The sequence below is a fragment of the Myotis myotis genome, unplaced genomic scaffold, assembly GCF_014108235.1.
Source record: "Myotis myotis isolate mMyoMyo1 unplaced genomic scaffold, mMyoMyo1.p scaffold_m19_p_11, whole genome shotgun sequence".
NCBI lineage: Eukaryota > Metazoa > Chordata > Mammalia > Chiroptera > Vespertilionidae > Myotis > Myotis myotis.
The window spans coordinates 1,773,873-1,795,714 of record NW_023416315.1 but is presented as its reverse complement, the minus strand read 5'-3'; the positions used below and the strand labels follow the sequence as shown (position 1 = coordinate 1,795,714).

General features: G+C 60.8%; 1 protein-coding gene across 8 annotated transcripts in view; it reads left to right on the top strand.

Annotated features, from left to right (window-relative positions):
* The first annotated feature begins 7,283 nt into the window (after positions 1-7,283).
* The window catches only part of COBL (cordon-bleu WH2 repeat protein), a 99,852-nt gene continuing 85,293 nt past the window's right edge, over positions 7,284-21,842 (top strand). For 6 of the 8 annotated variants that reach the window (XM_036327231.1, XM_036327228.1, XM_036327235.1 and 3 more), the window contains exon 1: positions 7,285-7,465. In XM_036327231.1, coding sequence (XP_036183124.1) covers positions 7,425-7,465 — 41 coding nt within the window. In that variant the 5' untranslated portion in view covers positions 7,285-7,424. Of the gene's footprint in view, positions 7,466-21,842 lie in introns of all 8 variants that reach the window. The other 2 variants (XM_036327233.1, XM_036327229.1) reach the window with 1 other exon arrangement.

Sequence of the window (21,842 nt, the reverse complement as noted above, 5' to 3'; positions counted from 1 at the left end):
TCCACTCTGACACTAATCAATAAATATATATTTTAAACGAAAGAGGGGGTGGGAGGGTGTGCGGGCCCCTCCGTGAGGGAAAGGAGACTCTGAAAGGCTCGCTGGTCAACCTGCAGAGAGCTGCACCTTCAGCGTTTCCGTCTCCGCAGGCGGACGCGTCAGGATGGCATTTCTGTGAACCAGAACCACGAGCAAGTGCAGTGGGTGCTGGCCGCTGGGGGGGGGGGGGGGGGGGGGGGGCAGCCCAGGGATGCAGCTGGCCCTCCTGGGGCCCTGCCCCCTCCTCCAGCTCCTCTCCCTGGAGAGAGGAAGGATCCCCGCGAACCCCGCAGAGGATGGTGGGCAGCTTGTGCCTGGTGGGGCCCACGGACCCAGACACCTGTCAGATGGCAGGGAGCCCCGGAGACAAAAGGCCTTTGTGGACAGCTGGGCGCCATCTGTGAAATGCTCGGCTGCCGGCCACATTCTGTTCCTCCCTCCGCAGGCAGGCGGGAGGGGGGGGCGCAGGGAGCGGGAGAAGGGAGCATGCAGGCAGCCCCTGCACTGAGCAGAGCGCTTGCTCCTGTGGGTAGGGGGGAAGGGAGGGGGAAACTGCCCTTCAGCCCTCCCAGGCTCTCCCTGTGGGCCTAGCCATCAGATTGACATGAGACACGAAAGAGAGAACATGACCACATTCAATTACATTCCACGACAGCCCCACACACCTGAGTCCGAGACAGAACGTGAACGTGAGGGCCTGTGGCCTCCTGAGCCAAGCACAGGTGGGAGGGTGCCTGGAGCTCAGGGGGAGGAAGGGCCTTCGCAGGAGGGTACGAAGAGCAGATGTGCAGTGATTAGGGGTTTGCCCTGCCCTACAGATCGCTCATAAAAAGTTATTTCTAGCCCAGCTGGTTTCCCAATGGTTAGAGCGTCGACCTATGAGCCAGGAGGTCACGGTTCAATTCCTGGTCAGAGCACATGCCCGGGTTTTGAGCCTGATCCCCAGCGTGGGGTGTGCAGGAGGCAGCCGATCCAATGATTCTCTCTCATCATTGATGTTTCTGTCTCCCTCTCCCTTCCTCGCTGAAATCAATAAAAATATTTTTTTAAAAAAGAGTGCGTGCAGGAGGCAACCAATTGATGAGTCTCTCTCACATCGATGTTTCTCTGTCCCTCCCCCTCCCTTCCACTCTATAAAAATCAATGGAGCCCTGGCCGGTTTGGCTCAATGGATAGAGCATTGACCTTCAGACTGAAGGGTCCCAGGCTTGATTCTGGTCCAGGACACATGCCCAGGTTGTGGGCTTGATCCCCAGTGGGGGGCGTGCAGGAGGCAGCCAATCAGTGAGGCAGTCTCATCATTGATGTTTCTCTCCCTCTCCCTTCCTCTGACATCAATTAACATATTTTTAAAAATCAATGGAGCCGAAACCAGTTTGGCTCAGTGGATAGAGCGTCGGCCTGCGGACTGAAAGGTCCCAGGTTCGATTCCGGTCAAGGGCATGTACCTGGGTTGCGGGCACATCCCCAGTGGGGGATGTGCAGGAGGCAGCTGATCGATGTTTCTCTCTCATCGATGTTTCTGACTCTCTATCTCTCTCTCTTCCTCTCTGTAAAAAATCAATAAAATATATTTTAAAAAAATCAATGGAAAAATACCCTCAGGTGAGGACTAAAACCCCCAGAAAACAGGTTCTGCTTCTTGATAGCTCCTCTTCTCTGCAGGCCTCTCCCCACGGAGCCTGAGTGACACGTGCCGCTGCCTGCGGAAGCACCAGGTCGGTCTGAATTCTAACCTCCGTGGGCCGTGTCCCCGCCCCGCTCTGTATCAGCTGCACAGGCCGAAGCCCGCTTTCCATCCCGTCTCACCTGGTCAGTGATAACGATGTTAAACAATCCTGGGCCCGGCCCAGCGCTGAGGAACACCTGTTCTGAGACTCTCGGTATCACTGATCCGCCGATAGCGGCTGCCGGTGCGCACCTCTGCCAGGTGCGCGGGCCCTGGGCGAGGCTCCTGCAGCCTGAGGGCTCCGGAAAGGCCTGCTGTGTGAGCGCTGGTGTGAGTGAGGGGGCCCGGGTGACACAGGCCGTCTCCCACCGGGGCTGTAGCTCTGCTCCCTGAAGGCGGTTCACTCAGGCGCCCTGCAGCACAAGGAACTAAGGCCACTAATGGTGGCGTCGGGGGGTGGGGGGGGGAGTGGGGGGGTGGGAGCTGTGTACACCCCTGCACTCCCAGCTCACACTCCCCACGTGAGCACGCCCCGGTTCACACTCCCCCTGTGAACATGCCCCGGCTCACACTCCCCTCTCCACCCCCCCCAGCACTCAGGCTCACACTCCCCTCTCCACCCCCCCAGCACTCAGGCTCACACTCCCCTCTCCACTCCCCCCCAGCACTCAGGCTCACACTCCCCTCTCCACCCCCCCCCAGCACTCAGGCTCACACTCCCCTCTCCACCCCCCCCCCCAGCACTCAGGCTCACACTCCCCTCTCCACCCCCCCAGCACTCAGGCTCACACTCCCCTCTCCACTCCCCCCAGCACTCAGGCTCACACTCCCCTCTCCACCCCCCCCCAGCACTCAGGCTCACACTCCCCTCTCCACCCCCCCCCCAGCACTCAGGCTCACACTCCCCTCTCCACCCCCCCCAGCACTCAGGCTCACACTCCCCTCTCCACCCCCCCCAGCACTCAGGCTCACACTCCCCTCTCCACCCCCCCAGCACTCAGGCTCACACTCCCCTCTCCACCCCCCCAGCACTCAGGCTCACACTCCCCTCTCCACTCCCCCCCAGCACTCAGGCTCACACTCCCCTCTCCACCCCCCCCCAGCACTCAGGCTCACACTCCCCTCTCCACCCCCCCCCAGCACTCAGGCTCACACTCCCCTCTCCACCCCCCCCCAGCACTCAGGCTCACACTCCCCTCTCCACCCCCCCCCAGCACTCAGGCTCACACTCCCCTCTCCACCCCCCCCCAGCACTCAGGCTCACACTCCCCTCTCCACCCCCCCCCCAGCACTCAGGCTCACACTCCCCTCTCCACTCCCCCCCCAGCACTCAGGCTCACACTCCCCTCTCCACCCCCCCCCCCAGCACTCAGGCTCACACTCCCCTCTCCACCCCCCCCCAGCACTCAGGCTCACACTCCCCTCTCCACCCCCCCCCAGCACTCAGGCTCACACTCCCCTCTCCACCCCCCCCCAGCACTCAGGCTCACACTCCCCTCTCCACCCCCCCCCCCCCAGCACTCAGGCTCACACTCCCCCACGCGCCCCGCCCCCCCCCAGCACTCAGGGCTCACACTCCCCTCTCCACCCCCCCAGCACTCAGGCTCACACTCCCCTCTCCACCCCCCCAGCACTCAGGGCTCACACTCCCCTCGCCACCCCCCCCAGCACTCAGGCTCACACTCCCCTCTCCACCCCCCCCCAGCACTCAGGCTCACACTCCCCTCTCCACCCCCCCCCCCCCCAGCACTCAGGCTCACACTCCCCTCTCCACCCCCCCCCCCCAGCACTCAGGCTCACACTCCCCTCTCCACCCCCCCCCCCCCCAGCACTCAGGCTCACACTCCCCTCTCCACCCCCCCAGCACTCAGGCTCACACTCCCCTCTCCACCCCCCCAGCACTCAGGCTCACACTCCCCATGTGAGCACCCAGGTCACCAGCAGGTGGTCTTCTCAAGCCCTGGGCGCCCACCCTCCCTGCCAGCTCTCCCCGTGGCGCGCGGGGTTGGGTCTTGCTCTAACTCAGAAACGCCTGGGCGGTGCCCTCCCGGGCCGCCACTCGCGCTGTGCAGTGAAGGAGACGCTGGTTTTTGCGTTAATCCAGGCGGCCCTGGTGCTCACTTCATCTTATTAACACGCTGAAGCACAATGATTGGTTTTTAAGATTAGAACAGCTGTTTATTCCTGGGGGAAACCTGCTCGGCCCCTTTGCTTGATCACATTATGTGTATTTTTTACATATTATTGAACTGAATTTGCTAGGATTTGGGGAACAGTTTTTACGTTTTCGTTCCTGAGAAGTGCTGGTTGCTGCTGCTGGGTTCTGGCTTCATGCCGGGGCTGTCTCCCGGGTGCTGGTATCGGGTCGTGCTGGCCTCGGCGGCACCGGCCCCTCCCCTCGGGTTCCGGAGGCGTTTCCGGGGAGCCGACAGTCGTTCTTCCTTCATGTGTTTGCAGAACTCGCTAGTGAAACCTCCTGTGTGCCTGGGATGTCCTCCCGGGAAGACCTTCGGCGCCAGGTGGAATGTCTGTAATAGACATCGCGAGTTCGGGCTCTTGCTTCGATGAGCTTCGGCAGTTTCTGTCCTTCATGAAATTTGTCCACTAAAACTAAGTCGCCAATTCTATTTTTTAATATGTTTTTCTATTGATTTTAGAGAGAGAGGAGGGGAGAGGGAGAGAGAGATAGAAATACCGAAGAGAGAGAATCATAGATCGGCTGCCTCCTGCACACCCCACACTGGGGTCAGCCTGCACCCGGACCTGTGCCCTGCCTGGGAATTGAACCATGACTTCCTGGTTCACAGGTCGACGCTCACCACTGAGCCACGATGACGGGGCGAGACCTTGCTTACTTTCTAATCCAGGTGTTCCCAGCTACAGACTGTCCTCCCGCCTGATTCGACAGCATCCCACAGAATTTATACAGTGTGTTTTCATTCTCACTCAATTCAAAATATTTTCTAATCTTTGTTTGGACTGCTCATTTGGCTTACTTAAATGTGTGTCATTTGGCTTTCAAAATTGGGGGTTTTCCAGATATCGACTTTGTCACTGATTTCTTTCTCTCTTTTTTATACTTACTATTACTGGCAGATAAAGAAGTACATGAGGCCCAGCTGGTGTGGCTCAGTGGTTGAGCGTCGACCTATGAACCAGGAGGTCAGGGTTCAATTCCCGGTCAGGGCACAGGCCCAGGTTGTGGGCTCGACCCCAGTGTGGGGTGTGCAGGAGGCAGTCGATCCATGATTCTCTCTCATCATTGATGTTCCTCTCTCTCTCTTCCTCTCTGAAATCAATACATATATATTGTATAAATATTTTAAAAATGTACATAAGGCAAGCCTGGGAGGTTCCCGAATGCTGGGGCCCCGTCCCCATGAAGTCGGGGTGCAGCCACCCTCCAGGTGCCTGAATATATTCACCAACGGAAGCGCCCCTGAGCCCGGTGTTCAGCATTTTAAATCCAGGTTTCATTACCATCATGGAGAGTTAGACCGGCACCACCTGAGTGAACTCCAGCCCAGGAGGCTGAGGTGAGGCCGGCTCCCACCCCCCAACCAGAGGCCTCGTTGCTCCCCTGTGACCGGCCCCTCCCTGCACCTCGCTGCGGCTCCCCCCGGGAGCGTCACAAGCATCAACTCAGGTGGCGTCCAAAGTGACTCATCAGGAAAAACACAAGGTAATCCTTCCGGGAGATTCCAAGCGTTTTTTGAAGCTCTGCGCCGGGAACCAGAAACCCCGGGAGGGGTCAGACGTGTCCTGTATCACTGCCTCAGCCTTTTCCTGCCCCCCCCCCCCCCCCCCCCCGCTGTGTTCAGAGAACTTCCTGGGAAGGAGCTCAGTGACCCACAATGTGTTGGAAATGCCTGTGACCGAGAGTAGGATTGTTCTGGATTAATGTTCCACCGGCGCGAAAAGAACGTGTCCTCTGTGGCGGTCGGTGCCGGAAAAGTCAGGTTTGCTGCCAACGGTTGGTTACTTGGCCGATTTTAGTGTGGAAAGTGTGGAACTTTACTTATTTTTATTAGTATTATTCTTTAATCCTCACCCGAGGATATTTTCCCATTGATTTCCTCAGGCCAGGCGGCTAGGGTGGGACCATTAGCATCACAAAAATGCCCTTGGGGGACCTGTGACCTGACTCTTTCCGGAGTCCCTCCTCTGCCCGTGGCTCCCTGGCTGCCCTTCCTCACGCGGCCTCCAGAGCCAGGAGCCTTCCAGAGATGCGGGCAGGGCCAGGTGCCGGCCCTAGGGGTGGGTGAGCAGTGGTGGAGGGGCATGCATTCAGTGCTCCCTTCCCTAGGAGCACCCAGGCCCCCCCCCCCAGGCTGTCCACGCCCCCCCCCCAGGCTCTGTTCAGACCCCCACCCCCATCCCCTCCACCCCCACCCCCGACCCCGCGAGGCTCTGTCGGAGAGGCTGAGGGTCAGAGACGAATAAAACCCAGGCAGGCGGTGCTCACTCAGGCCCCCTGCTGCAGGGGAGACAGACGGCTGGCACTTGGACTTGGACCAAATGTATCCTGAACAGGATCCGTATGGACACATGTAACGTAGTCCATTATATACAATGTATACACCCTGTTTATTTGTTCCTAAGTGTACACAAATATAAACTGTTCGTCATGAATATAAACAAACTTTTATTCAAATTCACATCAACAGCCACAAATGCGCGCGCACGTGCACACACAGCTAAACGCTCAGAACAAACTGGAGCGGGACCAGGGCAGCCTGAGCTGTCCTGCCCGGCGGGGGAGGGACACCTGAGCGAGACCGCGGGGGGGGGGGGAGGGCAGCAGCCGGAGGCAGCGCCGGGCGGGCGGAGGCCGTCCTGGGAGACACCCGCAGGCTGCGCTGCAGGCGTGACCTCCCGGGCCCTGCGCACAGGTAGGAATCCGGCTCCGGTGGGCGCCCGGGCCTGAGGCCTTGGGCGCTGGGGCGAGGACTGGTCTCCCACTTTGTTAAGGAGAACACGGGGACCAGCTGGGAGGACGGGGCGGGCCTCTGACCGCATCCCAGTTCGGGGTCCAAGAGGAGCACCTGCCCCCGCGCTGGCCGCTGCAGGCTCCCCGCTCCCCTGCGTCCTCTAGGCCTTTCCTTCCCAGGCCCCGGAACCACGCGAAACGGACCTGTTTGTAGGCCCGACTTTCTCAGGACCCCGACTCTCTTCTGTGGCTTTGGGGCGGGTCCGGAGGCGCGTGAGGGTGCCGTCCCAGCAGATGGGCCCCCGTTCCCCGGGAGCGAGGACCGGGGCTGCGGGCGGGGCCCACCGGGACCCCCTGCGCCCCAGGTATGGGCTGCGTGGGGGAAGGTGCCGCGGGGGTGCAGGGTCGTCCCAGGTGCCCAGCGACACCGGCCACTCGCCGCTCCTCCTGCAGCCTCACTCCTGCCGGGGCCGCCCCTCCCGCCGCCGCCCCCGCCCCCGCCCCCGCCTCGCAGCCGCGCCTCCCGCCCGCACCTGCCAGAGGGGGCGCTCCCTCGGGGGCGGAGGTCCGCGGGGCGGGGCGCGGGGCGCGGGGCGGGGGCGGCGGGGCCGGCGGGCGGGGCGGGCGGGGGCGCGGCGCACCTGGCTCCGGCCCCTCCCCGCGCGCCGCCCCGCCGCCCGGCCCGCCGGCCCCTTCCTTCCTCCCCGGCGGCCCGCGCGGCGGACGAGGGGTCAGCGCGGAGGGAGTGGGTGCGGCGGCGCGCTCCGCACTCGCCGGCCGAGCTCCATGGACGCGCCCTGCGCCTCGGCGGCCAAGCCCCCCACCGGGTAAGCGGGCGCCGGGCGGCCGGGACGCGAGCGCCGGGGAGGCGGCGGGGGACCGGGGGAGTGTGCGGGGCACCGGCTCGGGGCGCGGGGAGGACACGGAGCCGCGGGACAGGGGCGCCGGCAGCCGCGCTGGCCCCGGGCAGGGCGCCCCGACTCTGGCCCGCACCCCGAGCGCGAAGCGGGTTGTGGACTTTGTGCGCCGGGCGGTTGCCCCGGTGACAGTGTCGGGCGGAGGCCGGAGCCTGCTCGCGGGCGTGCGCGCGCCCTTTCCGGGGTCCCCGCGGGCAGGTCCCCGCCGAGCCCTCGCGGTCCCTCGAGCGTTCGTCCCCGGGGGCGGGGGTCGCGGGGGTCGCGGGAGGGCCTGGCTTCCGACTGCAGCCCATCAAGGCCGTGCCTGGCGCCGGCCCCCCAGCCTGGCCCCCTGTCCGGGCCACGGCTCCGCGGGAGAAGGGGGCTCGCGGCGGGGGGAGGGGGGAGGGGGGCACCGGCCTGAGGTTTTCATGACGATCGCCCCGCACCCCCGACTTTTTAGTCCGGGTCCCGGACAGTGGGCAGGGCGCGGGGTGGGGCCGGCTGACTCGGGACCCAGGCCTTGGACCTGAAGCCGCTGCCCGCACCTGCGCTCCCGGGTGTCTCCACCCCACGCCTCGCGGGTGCGGGTCCCGTGCCACACGCACTGGGGCTCGCGGAGTCCTCGCCTCCTCCGGCAGCCCTGCCCCCTCCCGGACGAGCTGGAGTTGGAGCCGCGGAGTCCCCAGGCCGCGGGGCCTGGGCGGCGGGCGGGCGGGCGCAGCCCCGGGCCGGGCAGGTGCGGCCGGGAGGGGTGGGAGGGGTGAGTCCGGCGAATGGCACGAGGGGCGGCGGCACCTGCTCCCCGGCCCGCGCTCCGCTCAGCAGCTGCTCGCGCCCCGGCCGCCCTGTCCTCCCGGGGAGCCCAGTGACTCACCCTGCGGGGCGCAGGCCTCGCCGCCCGGTCAGTGAGAGGGACCCACACTGATACCCCAAACCCAGCCCTCCCCACCCCGCGGGGGAGGGGCCGGGCCGCAGAGCGAGTCGTGCTGAGCCAGGAATGTTGACAAGAACTTTTTTTTTTTTTTTTACGGAGCACTGAGTGCGGTTATGTAATTCCCTCCCAACAAACAGGTCTCCCCCAAAGACAGTGCGGTGGGGAGTCCCTGCCCGCCGTCCGGCCGCCTTTGCCCGAGCAGGCCGGGCAGGGTGCCCTGTGAGTCCGTGCTTGGTGGCCTGTTTGGTGAGCGCGTTAGGAGGCCGATGGCCTGTGAGGGCGCAGCAGAGGATTTCGGAGGCCAGCCTGGCCCTGGGAGTGTCTGCTAAGTCCTGGGGCGACTGGCTGCACGGGGAGCCTGGGGCCCCGCACCGCACTCTCCATTGGCGCTGGCCGGGTCAGGTTCCACTGTGTGTGCTCCCTGCGCCGCGGGGCCTTCGCCTCGGGCCCCAGGGAGCGAGGACCCGCGGGGGATGGTGGCCCTGGGCGGGTAGAGCATGGACTTGTCCCTGATGCTCCAGCATCCGGTCTGCTTGTTTGAACGTCTTTGCCCAGGAAACATCGGCAGGTGGCTGCATCGCCTGTTCCTCCCAGTTAGTTTATCGGTTGTCACTTGTGTTAGGGCCTTTAGTGAAGAGACAGCAAGAACATAGCCATAGGGCCCGGCCCGCGTGGCTCAGGGGTTGAGCGTCCACCTATGAACCGGGAGGTCAGGGTTCCCTTCCCGGTCAGGGCACAGGCCCGGGTGCAGGCTCCATCCCCAGGGGGGGGCGTGCAGGAGGCAGCCGATCCATGATGCTCTCTCATCGTTGATGTTTCTCTCTCTCTCTCCCTCTCCCTTCCTCTCTGAAATCAATCTCTACATGTTTATATACCTATAAATCTATATATATTTATATGTCTATAAGGCTATACTGTGTATCTATATACATCTATATCTATCTATATACATACCTATATAAGAAAATAGCAATATGCTTCTATTTTCCAGGCAAGAATTACATGTTTATTCAGAGGGTGAGTTAAAATCCGAGGAGAGCACTGGTTGTGGGCTTTTTTAGTCTTTTCTGTACCGTAGGAGCCTGGCTCGCCCACCAGGAGAGAGAGGGAGCGAGGTGTCTGGCTCTGGAGCGGCTGTGGCCGGGCTCCTGGTGGCTCCACGGGGCCTCGGTGTTCCTCTCCGGCCGCTGTGCTGTTGCCTGAGAGCCAGGCTGAGCTTGCCTCGCGCTCCAGGGGGGTGACCGCGGCTTCTCTCGGGTGCTGCCGCCACGGCTGTCAAGTCAGACGAGCGTTCGGTGACCTGAGTTCCCACCGAAGTCGCGAACAGCACTCATTCTCAGGGAGCGACAGGCCAGGGGACGAGGGGGGGGGGGTGATTTCGGGAGCGTGCTGGGTCCAGGAAAGCCCTCCTGTGGCTGGTTGGGGCGACAGAGAGATGACTGAGTGCAAACTCCCGGATCGAGTGCCTGGCTGAATTATTAATACGTAGTTATTCCTTATCTTTGCTGAGAACACACAAATGCATTTTTAATTGGGTTGAAATTGTATATTTTTCTCAGTAGTTTTATTAGAAACAGTGACATGACTAACTGCACTGCCTGGGAAAGTTATTCTTTGTTGTTAATCTTCCCCCGGGATATTTTTCCATTGATGTTTAGAGAGAGTGGAGGGAGGGGGAGACACCGGGGGAGAAAGAGAGACGTGATGTGAGAGAAACACGTGGATTGGTTGTTGCCTCCTACATGCGCCTCTGACCGGGGATCCAGCCCACAACCAAGACACATGCCCTTGACCGGAATCGGGACCAGGACCCTTCAGTTCACGGCCTGGTGCTCTACCCACTGAGCAAAACTGGCCAGGGTGAAAGCTATTCTGTCAGGAAGGAGGATGGATACAGAAAGGAGCCAGCAAGGCAGACGTGGTGTGACTTGAAGGAATCTTAGAGCTCGGTTGAAGTATAATAGCTGACAGACCACAAGGGAAGGCAGACGGTCTTTTGGTAAAGTTTTAGAATATATTCAGGCCCAGTTAAGATGACCTGCTTCCTTCTAGTCTAGTGGTTCTTAACCTTGGCTGCACATTAGAACCACCTGGGAATCTTTTTTTAAATTAATTAATTAATTAATTAATTTATTTTTTCGGAATCTTTTTAAAATCCTGATTTCTGGGCCCCATCCTCCGGAAATTCTGTTTCTTTGTTACTAATGTTGTGGCCTCACCCCATAACAAAGAAACAGAATTTCCGGAGGATGAGGCCCAGAAATCAGGATTTTAAAAAGATTCCCAGGTGATTCTAAGGTGCAGCCAAGGTTGAGAACCACTGATCTAGTCTATCTGTTTCCTTCTGAGACCCACCCCAAGAGCCGGTGGTGGAACATGGGGTTCCGTTTCCCACTGACCTCTGTGATTAAGAGGTAGAGGGCTTGGGGTTTGGCAGGACACGGGTCAGTCTGCTTCCATGGAGGAGACACACGTGTGCGTGGACCGGAAGGAGCTCGCGGTGGCGTGAAGTGTCGCAGCAGCAGGCACAGGTGCTCAGTGGCTGCCTTCGACGCGAAGCTTATGTGAAGCTCAGTGGAAGCTTGCCGACCGGTTTCATCGCACGGGAGCTTCGTGGACACATTGCCGGGGTTCCCTTCTCTAATAATTTAATCAAGTTGTTAGAACGAGGAATAATTTTTTAAAAATGTAATCGGAGTGGGGAACTTGAACTTAAGTATAGCAGGCCTGCGACCCACAATGGCATTTGCCATTCCGTCCTGGAGTATTAACAAGTGTACCCCCCAATACGATGTTTAGGTACTGTGTCTCTACTTAGAAGATTTTACTTAAAAGTTTTCTGGGCTCTGTGGCCACCGTGTTAGAAAACGTGTTTCTATTTTTTAAAGTGATAGCATGTGTAATTACTTGTTCATTAAGCTTTCCCATTTAATTTGAGCTCTATTTTTAAAAGATGCACTTCTGAGCCCTTCCTTTTTCTTTGTTTTGTTTTTTCCCTATTCAGTTTATTGGGGTAACATTGCTTAGCAACACTCTATGCATGAGCTGTTCTTTCCTAGTACGTTGGGTTGGCAGTTCACCTAAGAGCGTAGAAGTTGGGCCTTCTCTGATGTGAAGTGGAAAGTAGGCCCAGGAATTTTATTCTTTTGTAATTATAATTTTCCTTAACAAATGAGAGGCGTCGGACATGTCCCTGTCACAGTATCAAATCATCTCATTGCATTTTAAATACTCCCCAGTGGCTGTGGGTGTGTAAGGATGATGGGACTAAAGTATGATTAGGTCGGTGCCGCACCGGGCTGCCCCGCCTTCGGAGCCCTGGCTGCCCGCCCCGTGCCCGGCCCGGTGGGGTGGCAGCCACACACGCAGGTCTGGGTGCAGGGCCTCTTTCATTTGGGATCTGGGAAGTGAGGTCATAAAACGTGTGTGCACCCAAGAGTGCTCCCATCATTATTAAGAAAACAAGATTATAGGGCGTCTCTGCAGACCATAATAAGCGGCTGAGGTCTCGAGGCCTCCGGTGCCCTGCTATTAAACGCATCGCCCGGCGTTACTGGGATCAGAAGCCCTAACGAGGGAGCAGCGATATTTGATACCAAGTGCGTTCAGATTGAGGCTGCGCCTGTTTAAAATACAGAGGCCCTCGGGTCTGATTTAGATTTAAACTCAGTGAAAGCACTTAGGAGAGGGATCGAGTGTTTATGGTACGGTCTCCGTCCTCTCCCATCCACCTGTAGCCATGGGGTCTGTGGACTGGGGGCGCTGGTTAATTTTAGTTGCATATTTTCAGTTACTTGACACTGTAACGAAACCGAGATTTGACATATAGGAATGCTTTTATAAATCCTCATCTTTGTACTGTGTCTTTACTTAAAAGATTTACTACCACTTGTATGATCGGCTTAGACCAGTGATGGCGAACCTTTTGAGTTCGGCGTGTCAGCATTTTGAAAAGCCCTAACTTAACCTGGTGCTGTGTCACATATAGAAATGTTTTGATCTTTGCCACCATAGTAAAACAAAGACTTACATTTTTGATATTTATTTTATCTATTTAAATGCCATTTAACAAAGAAAAATCAACCAAAAAAATGAGTTCGCGTGTCGCCTCTGACACGCGTGTCATCGGTTCGCCATCACTGGCTTAGATCTTGCGGTATTGATACTGTGCCTTTGTTACCCATTTTAAAGTTTACCCCCCACCCCCACCCCCCTTCCCTTTGCCTCCTCGCTGTCCCTCACCGTCCCTCGGTCCGCTGCTCAGGGCGGCGCCCCGCCTCAGTGCCTGCGCCAGGGCAGGGCCGCGCTCTGTGGCTCCCCCCGCGGCCCCGGTAAACGTTTTCACGTGTGATTTCTGTGGTTTCGTTTGCTGTGCACGAAGCTAGTGATGGGATCCCTTTCAGGACCTCGGGGTGTTGGTGCCAGACGAGACTTGGCGATGAGCTGGGGCCGCAGCAAGGTCTGCCTTGCCCACTCCTGGCTGGGCGCCAGGTGGGTGCAGCCGCTCCCGGCCCAGCGGGGGGCCCCCACAGGCTTCCTCCCGGTCCCCGCTTAGCTGTCTTCTGAAGCCCAACTTCAATGAAATCAATTCCACAGCTAGAACATTTCCATCTAAAAAAGGGGACAAACAGGAAAGGTTTCTCAAGCTACTGTGCAGGTGTGGCTTATTCAGCTCATTTGACTAGACAAGCTCCCAGAGCAAGAACCTCCCAGCAGCTCGGTCCCCAACAGGCAGGACTGGCGTGGATAAGGCACTGAGTCCCTAGCCCGCCCCCAGCATTCCTGGGGCCCACACCCCACACCCCACAGCGGGCCAGGTCCATCTCCTCCTGGCTCGTTCATCTCCCCGTCTTCTCAGCTGGCTGCCCCAGATCCGCAATGGGGACCCATTCTCCGTGTCCTGGTGATGAGAGAGGGCAGTGGCTGCCTGGGCTGGGCGGGGCCGGGACTGGGAAGCCTTGGGCCCGCCTCAGCCGTGCGGGACTCACCGTCCCTCCTCAGAGCCCGTCTATGTTTGACATTCCAGCTCCGGCCCGTTCCCCACGGTGTCTGCACCACTGTGCGTCCCCACCCGCGTGCACAGGGCCGGTTCCTCCTGTGCTCGCCTTGGCCCAGGCCCAACACCTGCCATTCGAAGTCTTGGAGGACCCGGCCGGTGTGGCTCAGTGGTTCAGCGTCGACCTCTGCACCAGGAGGTCACAGATCAATTCCCGGTCAGGGCCCAGGCCCAGGCTGTGGGCTTGATCCCTCGTAGGGGGTGTGCAGGAGGCAGGCGACCCATGATTCTCTCTCATCATTGGTGTTCCTCTCTCTCCCTCTCCCTTCCTCTCTGAAGTCAATAAAAACATATTAAAAGCAAAGTCTTGGAGAAGCAGACACGGAAACAGGCTTCGGCGGGCTTTGCTGAGGGGCCACCTCTCACTCTCTGGGAGGACCCGGGCTCCTCCTCCTCACGCCAGGTCCTGGTACCCCGGTTTCTTCGGAGTGGGTGCCCCGGGCAGGTGCTGGCCCTGGGGGGAAGCTGGCCCCGAGTTTGCTCTGAGCACAGGCGGTGGTGCAGGGCCCGGGGTGGCCACGGGCGGCTGCATGCAGGCCCCATGGGGCTGGCATCTCGCAGCGGCCCCTGCATCCTGGCAGGAAGGTGGGCGTGCCCGTCCCTCCCAGGGGGGCTCTGCATCCTGAGCGCAGTGACGGCTGGGCTGTGTCGGGAGCAGGTCGGGGTGGGGTGGGGGGGGTACAGTTTTCTTTCCTGATGTCTCTATTGGCATCAGCCGTGTGGCGCCCGCTGCTGCTGGTTGAGAATGGGTGCCAGCCAGGAGTGGGGAGGGAAGAGGAATTCTGAGTCTGGGCCCTGAGGGTGTGGGGAGGAGGGAATCGGGGCCCTGCTATAGGCCTGGGGGTGGGCAGGAGGGTAGGAGGGTGGGTGGCAGGAGGGCAGGTGGGCAGGTGGGCAGGTGGGGGGAGCCTGTCTAGAATGAGGTGGTGTCTGCCTCGGCGTCTGCGCTGGGAGAGGCCGAGCAGCCAGAGAACAGAAGGGCAGCACGGGCTGTGTCCCCCCGACAGGCACATGGGAAGAGCTGCAGCGGTTCAGCCAGCAAATGAGGTGCCCGTGGGCTGTGTGCCTGCGATGGGTGTGTGTGTGTGTGTGTGTGAGCGAGCGTGTGAGCGTGTATGTATATGCACATGAGTGTGAGAGTGTGAGAGCTTGTATATGCATGTGAGCGTGAGTCTGAGTGACTGAAAGTGTAAGCTTAGGGCTGCATTTGGGTGACCGTGTGAGAGAGTGTGAGTGTGTGTGAGTGTGACTGTGAGTATGGCTGTGGGTGTGCAGGTGAGTGTGAATGTATGATGGTGCGTATGCTGTGTGAACGTGTGTGTGAGCATGTGTGTGTGACAGTGCACGTGCATGTGAGTGTGAGCGAGTGTGGTGTGCACGCGCCGCGGGTGGGAGAGAAGTGGAGGCTGCCCTCCAGCACCGGGCAAAGCCGTGGGTTCCCAAATCAGCATTTTCCAGCCTCGTGCTGCCGCGTTGAGCTAAAAATAGCCCGGGTGGGAGTGAGCGGGCAGACGCATCTGTGTTCCCGGGCTGGCTGCTGAGGCTCACATGGAGCCGGGTCGGCTGGAGCCCGGGCTGCGGGCCCCACTGATGTTCAGTGAGGAAGGCGTCGGGGGAGACGGCCCGCGGCGGCCGGGATCTCCCATGGGCCGCTGAGAGCCGTCTGGCCGGGGTGCCCGCCCGCCCCGCGTCTTGCTGTCTGTAATTATCAGGTGGAGTCGGTTTGGGGCGAACTGGAGACTTTCTCCCTCCCGCCCTGTGTCTGAACCACTTCTTACATAATGTGGTTACCACGGGCCTGACCCGGACACACGCAGCGAGGCGATCGCAGACCCGGAGGCGCTGAATCACCTAATGACACGCTCACGTGTCCCCGGCCCCAGCCCCAACCTGGCCCGTCCTCACCGCCCAGTCATCTCGCTCCAGGTCCCGGGTGCGACTGTCACCTGACCCTGACCCTGCAGTCTGCGCCTTGCCCCGTGGTCATCCCATCATGGGACGTGGAAGCGGGGACGCGGTTCCCAAAGCCCCGATTCCTCACGCCACCGTCCGCTCTGCGCAGGCGATGGTGTCGGTCGCTGCGTTTGAACCACCGGCGTTTCTCATCCTGTGGCTCCTCCTCGCAGGGACACTCGTGAGGCTGCCACTTGGCTGCCACCGTGCGAATGAGTGTCTAGCGGCCGGACTCTCGCGACCCTTAGGTGGGGATTTGCTGTTGGAAAGAGCCCGGCCGGCGTGGCTCAGTGGCGGAGCGTCGACCTAGGAACCAGGAGGTCAGGGTTCGATTCCTGGTCAGGGCACAGGCCGGGTTGCCGGCTCCATCCCCAATGGGGGGCGTGCACACTCTCTCTCTCCCTTCCTGTGTCTCTCCCGGAGGCACGGCCCTGCTGCTGAGTTAGCAAAGGGCCGAGCCTGGCGTGCCCGGTGCTGATGCGGCTCCTGTTCTTGGGCCCGTGGTTCAATGAAAGCCCTGACTCTGTGCCCACAGTGAGCTGCTCCTTGGCGGGGGTGGGGGGGTGCGGTGGGGAACCACACAGGCCCACTGGCATCTGCGGGTGGCGTTGGCCCGTGGGTCATGTACCAGACCCGGCTGAGCTGTGAGACCCTGTGACTGCCTCACTCTGCGGGTGGCTGGGCTTCTGGGACAGCGGGCTTCTAAGGTGAGTGTCCTCCCTCCTGGGGGCATGGGGGGGGCAGCAGGGAGGAGCTACGAGGAAGGGACGGCCTGTGTGGCCCGCAGCGCTGGCCTGGGCCCTTCTGCTGGTTGTGCTGTGCCCTGTGTTCTGACCAAAGGCTGTGCTGTGCCCTCTGCTCTGACCAAGGGCCGTGCTGTGCCCTCTGCTCTGACCAAGGGCCGTGCTGTGCCCTCTGCTCTGACCAAGGGCCGTGCTGTGCCCTCTGCTCTGACCAAGGGCCGTGCTGTGCCCTGTGCTCTGACCAAGGTCCGTGCTGTGCCCTCTGCTCTGACCAAGGGCAGTGCTGTGCCCTCTGTTCTGACCAAAGGCTGTGCTGTGCCCTCTGTTCTGACCAAGGGCCGTGCTGTTCCCTCTGCTCTGACCAAGGGCCGTGCTGTGCCCTCTGATCTGACCAAGGGCCGTGCTGTGCCCTGTGCTCTGACCAAGGGCCGTGCTGTGCCCTCTGCTCTGACCAAGGGCCGTGCTGTGCCCTCTGCTCTGACCAAGGGCTGTGCTGTGCCCTGTGTTCTGACCAAAGGCTGTGCTGTGCCCTCTGTTCTGACCAAGGGCCGTGCTGTGCCCTGTGCTCTGACCAAGGGCCGTGCTGTGCCCTCTGCTCTGACCAAGGGCCGTGCTGTGCCCTGTGTTCTGACCAAGGGCCGTGCTGTGCCCTCTGCTCTGACCAAGGGCCGTGCTGTGCCCTGTGCTCTGACCAAGGGCCGTGCTGTGCCCTCTGCTCTGACCAAGGGCCGTGCTGTGCCCTCTGCTCTGACCAAGGGCCGTGCTGTGCCCTCTGCTCTGACCAAGGGCCGTGCTGTGCCCTCTGCTCTGACCAAGGGCCGTGCTGTGCCCTCTGCTCTGACCAAGGGCCGTGCTGTGCCCTCTGCTCTGACCAAGGGCCGTGCTGTGCCCTGTGTTCTGACCAAGGGCCGTGCTGTGCCCTCTGCTCTGACCAAGGGCCGTGCGGTGCCCTGTGCTCTGACCAAGGGCCGTGCTGTGCCCTCTGCTCTGACCAAGGGCCGTGCTGTGCCCTCTGCTCTGACCAAGGGCCGTGCTGTGCCCTCTGCTCTGACCAAGGGCCGTGCTGTGCCCTCTGCTCTGACCAAGGGCCGCGACCGCGACGGTGAAACGCTCGCCATCGTCACCAAGGAGCCCTTACTCGGTGTCCACCCGCGTCCAGTGGGGGCCTCTGAGTGTCGCGAGGGTCTGTGTCCATGTGTACCCGGCTCCCCCCGGGCCGATGCAGATGGGACGTCTCAGTCTGTTCCCACTTCCCTTTCTTTTTCAAACTCGTTTAAGAAGAATTGATTCGGCCCTGGCCGGTTTGGCGCCGTGGATGGAGTGTCGGCCTGCAGGCTGAAGGGTCCCGGGTTCGATTCCAGTCAAGGGCACGTGCCTTGATTCCCTGGCCCTGGTCAGGGGCCCGTGTGGGCGGCAGCCAGTTGAGACACATCGATGTTTCTCTGCCTCTCCTCCTCCCTTCTGCTCTCTCTGAAACTCAGTGGGAAAACATGCTCTGGTGAGGATTGATAGAAAAGTAATAATTGGTTGGTCTCACGATGCCCCCCTCGCCTGAGCGGCGGCCTCTCCGCTCGGGCTGTACGAGCTGCAGGGCAGTCGGGGGAGAGACCTTTGCTCTTTGTCCAGCTGCTGGTCCCGGGGCAGCTGGGCTCCGTGGCGGCGTCCGAATGGCAGCCCGGAGGGAAACATGTTTGCAGTGCTCTCCTGGTGCTGACTTCTCATTCTGAGTTCACAGTGCTCTCGGGGGAGGCTGAGCCGTTAACCGCGGTTCAGGGAGGTGGGGGTGACTAGTGTTGAAGCTGGGCTGGCTCTGATAACACACTCGTGGGGGTGGTGGTGGGGGGGTAGGTCCACACGTCACCCTCGTGGCATTTGTACCTGGATAGGGCGTGTTCTTGTTTTCTTTTTATTTTTCCTCAGGTGTTTTCATTGTTTTTTTTTTTTTTAGAAAGAGAGGAAGGAAGAGAGAGAGAATCATGGATCGGCTGCCTCCTGCACGCCCCCCGCTGGGGATCGAGCCCGCCACCATGGCATGTGCCCTGACTGGGACTCGAACCAGTGACCTTTCAGTGCACAGGGTGACACCCCACCAGCTGAGCCACACTGGCCATGGCAGGGTGCTGGTCTTAGAATGCTAAGTATTCGTTGGCATTGACACGCGTTTTCATTAATTTTGTATGTGCAAAGGCGACGTCACGGGGGGAACGATTTCACCAGATGTGACTGTGTGCCTGTCCTTGGGGCAGAGGGAAGGTGAGCCCACCCCTGGCTCCGCACACAGCCCCGGCGTGGAGGCTGGGGTTTCGCGAGGAACAGGAGGGGCAGCAGCCGCCTGGTCTCTCCCTGTGAGGGTGAGGGTGTGGGCATAGAGAAGGATGGGCACGACAGAGAGACAGCCCTCTGTCCACCCTCTGCCACGGAGGCTCGGCACCCTCTTCGTCCCTCGCTCCCTGGGTCCAAGACGGCGAGCTGGGGGCCGCCTGTGCTGGTGCAGTCTCCACTGCTGGGGCCTGGACGGGGCCCGGGGAGCCTGGATCCACTGCTGGGATCTGGACGGGGCCCGGGGAGCCTGGATCCACTGCTCGGGCCTGGACGGGGCCCGGGGAGCCTGGATCCACTGCCGGGGCCTGGACGGGGCCCGGGGAGCCTGGATCCACTGCTGGGATCTGGACGGGGCCCGGGGAGCCTGGATCCACTGCCGGGGCCTGGACGGGGCCCGGGGGGCCTGGATCCACTGCCGGGGTCTGGACGGGGCCTGGGGAGCCTGGATCCAGTGCCGGGATCTGGACGGGTCCGGGGAGCCTGGATCCACTGCCGGGGCCTGGACGGGGCCCGGGGAGCCTGGATCCACTGCTGGGGCCTGGACGGGGCCTGGGGAGCCTGGATCCACTGCTGGGGCCTGGATGGGGCCCGGGGAGCCTGGATCCATCCACTGCTGGGGCCTGGACGGGGCCCGGGGAGCTTGGATCCACTGCTGGGATCTGGACGGGGCCCGGGGAGCCTGGATCCACTGCTGGGGTCTGATTGCTCCAGTGAGTGAGTCGGTGGCTGTGGCGGGAACAGTGGCCGCTCCTCAGGGCCGGCCCACGGTGCCTGTGGTCACAGTTGCAGCATGACGTGGGGAGGGCGAGCCAGGACTCCGCGCGGGCCAGGGAGTGAGTCAGCGCCTGCCTGTGGGCGGAGGTGCCCTTGACACTCCGGGGCCAGCTTTCTGCCGTGTCCGTCTTCCTTCCCAACATGGTGGCCTGTCATTCCCGCGGTCACTGAGCTCGGGCAGGCCCGCGCCCTGCAAGCTCCGTGGGCAGCGGGGCTGTGACATCCAGGGCGTAAGTGTTCCCACGGCTGCCGCCGCGGAGCCGCTGGAGCAGGAAGAAATGCGGGCACTTCGTCCAGTGTCACTCCCGAGGGGGGCGTGGGGAGGGGCCGAGCGGTGACTCACACAGGACTCTGTCCGGGGCACTGGGCACTTCAGGCCAGTTCAGGGGAGGTGGACAGGGCGTGGCTGACAGGGAAGCTCAGGGGGTGGAGTCCTCGGTCAGGGTGGGGGGGGACGGAGAAGGTGAGGGACACTGCCCGAGGCCAGGGCGGTGCAGGTGCTGGTGGCAGGTGTCCGCCTCTCCCCAGCTCCCACCCACGTAGTCACAGACCCCCTGCTGTTGGGAGGCTCCGGCTCAGTTCACAGCGCCCGGATGTGCCCTCTGTTAGCCCTGGGGCAGCCTGGGGGTGAAGTGGGTGCTGCCGTTTCTCCGGTTTTTAAAGGGGGGCGACCAAGCTCAGCCAGGTGCCCGGTGCGCCCCGGTGCGGCCCTGACCCCGCCGTGTACTCTCCCCCATTCGTGGGCAGTCACCCTGGGGCTGAAGAAGGTTCTGGTCGAAGAGGAGGTGGTGGGAGGGTTTTCTGGAACTGAGCCCCGGGAGCTCAGCAGGTCCTGGGAGTGCAGCCTCTCGGGAGGAAATATATATATTTAAAAACCCAAGAAAAAAAGCAAAGGCAAGCTTAAGTGTTCACTTGCCCTCATTCAATCATCTTGTAGTATTTTAGGACAAACTCCGAATTAAAGTCATCTACTGGGATTGTTTCTGCGTTCATTTTTTTTTTTTCTTCATACTTTCCACATTATGGGTGTTTAAAAATTAAAAGATCCGTCTTTGCTGGTGTAGGACCCTTTTAAATTTTATTCGTGTAATTCACTATGATTTTGAAAAAATGTAAGTGATCATTAAGATTCACCCACGTGGGCACGTTGTCCCTGACCTGACAGCCCCCCTGTACAAGCGAGGCCGGTTCCGGAACCAGAGGGCGGGCAGAGCTGCAGGCCGGGCGCAGACGGGCCAGGACGGCCGGCCCTCCTGCGGCGGGGCTGAGATAAGGCCGTTATTTTTATGAAAGAGATCCCGCTGAAGCAGATCTTAAATAGAACAGCCCGCCAGCCGCGGCAGCCAGGCGCGGAGCTGGAAATACCGCACCAGGATTAGCTCAAGGAAGCGGACGCCGTGAGGCTTCTCGGTGCGGCTTCTCCTCCCAGTGAGCAGAGGAGAGGGGACGGACCCCAGGCCCAGCGGACTCCGCACTGGGCGCGCCCCGGACTGGGGACCGGCCAGCAGGGGGGCTGAGCCCGGCCGATGGCCCAGCGGATGAGTGTCGGCCTGTGAACCAGGAGGTCACAGTTCGGTATCCAGTTGGGGCACATGCCCGAGGGGGCGGGATATGTATGTGCAAGAGGCAGCCGATCAACGATTCCCTCTCATCGTTGATGTTTCTCTCTCTCTCTCCCCCTTCCTCTCTGAAGTCAGTCAATTAAATAAATAAATAAATTAATAAATTAAAATGTATTTAAAAAAGAAAGATGAGGAGGCCGCCGTGGGGCCAGTCCGGGCTCTGGCGGCAGCCCTGGGAGAGGAGAGCGAGAGGCACGCGCGGTTAAGGCACATGGTGGGTGGCCCCGGCGTGTGCCGTCAGCGCCTGGTCACGAGGGCGCCACCCGTGCTGTGCGGCGGGGCCGGGTCTTGCGTGGCAGTGCCTGGCAGTGCCGATGGGACGGGGCAGGGGCTGCAGGTGCTGCCCACACCCACGGGTCTTTCTCTTTCCCATCACTGAGCAGCGTGTTTAAAAAACAAATACATTTGATAACTTTTAAAATGTTTTTTAATTGATTTCAAAGGGGAAGGGAGAGGGAGAGAGAGAGGGAGAGAGAAACATCAGTGATGAGAGAGAAGCATGGATCGGCTGCCTCCTGCACGCCCTACACTGGGGGTGGAGCCTGTAACCCGGGATGTGCCCTGACCAGGAACCGAACCCTGACCTCCTGGGTCCTAGGTGGACGCCCAGCCACGGAGCCACGCCCGGGCCCCGGGTGTGTTTGTGGGCAGCCGCGGGAGCGCATGGGCCGGTGAATGTTGACGCATGTTTTCGCTCTGGGAACTGTCACCACAGCCGAGAGGGAAGCGTTTTCTCTCCCGGCCAGAGGTTCACGGTGCCTCTCCGCCCGCCCCCTCCCTCCACCTGCCCCTGGGCAGCCGCTGACCCGCGCTCTGTCACCGTCTGTGGGTCTGCATTTTCTAGAATCTTCTGTGAGTGGCAGTGTGCCGTGCACACTGGTGTTTGTCCAGTTCTCCACTG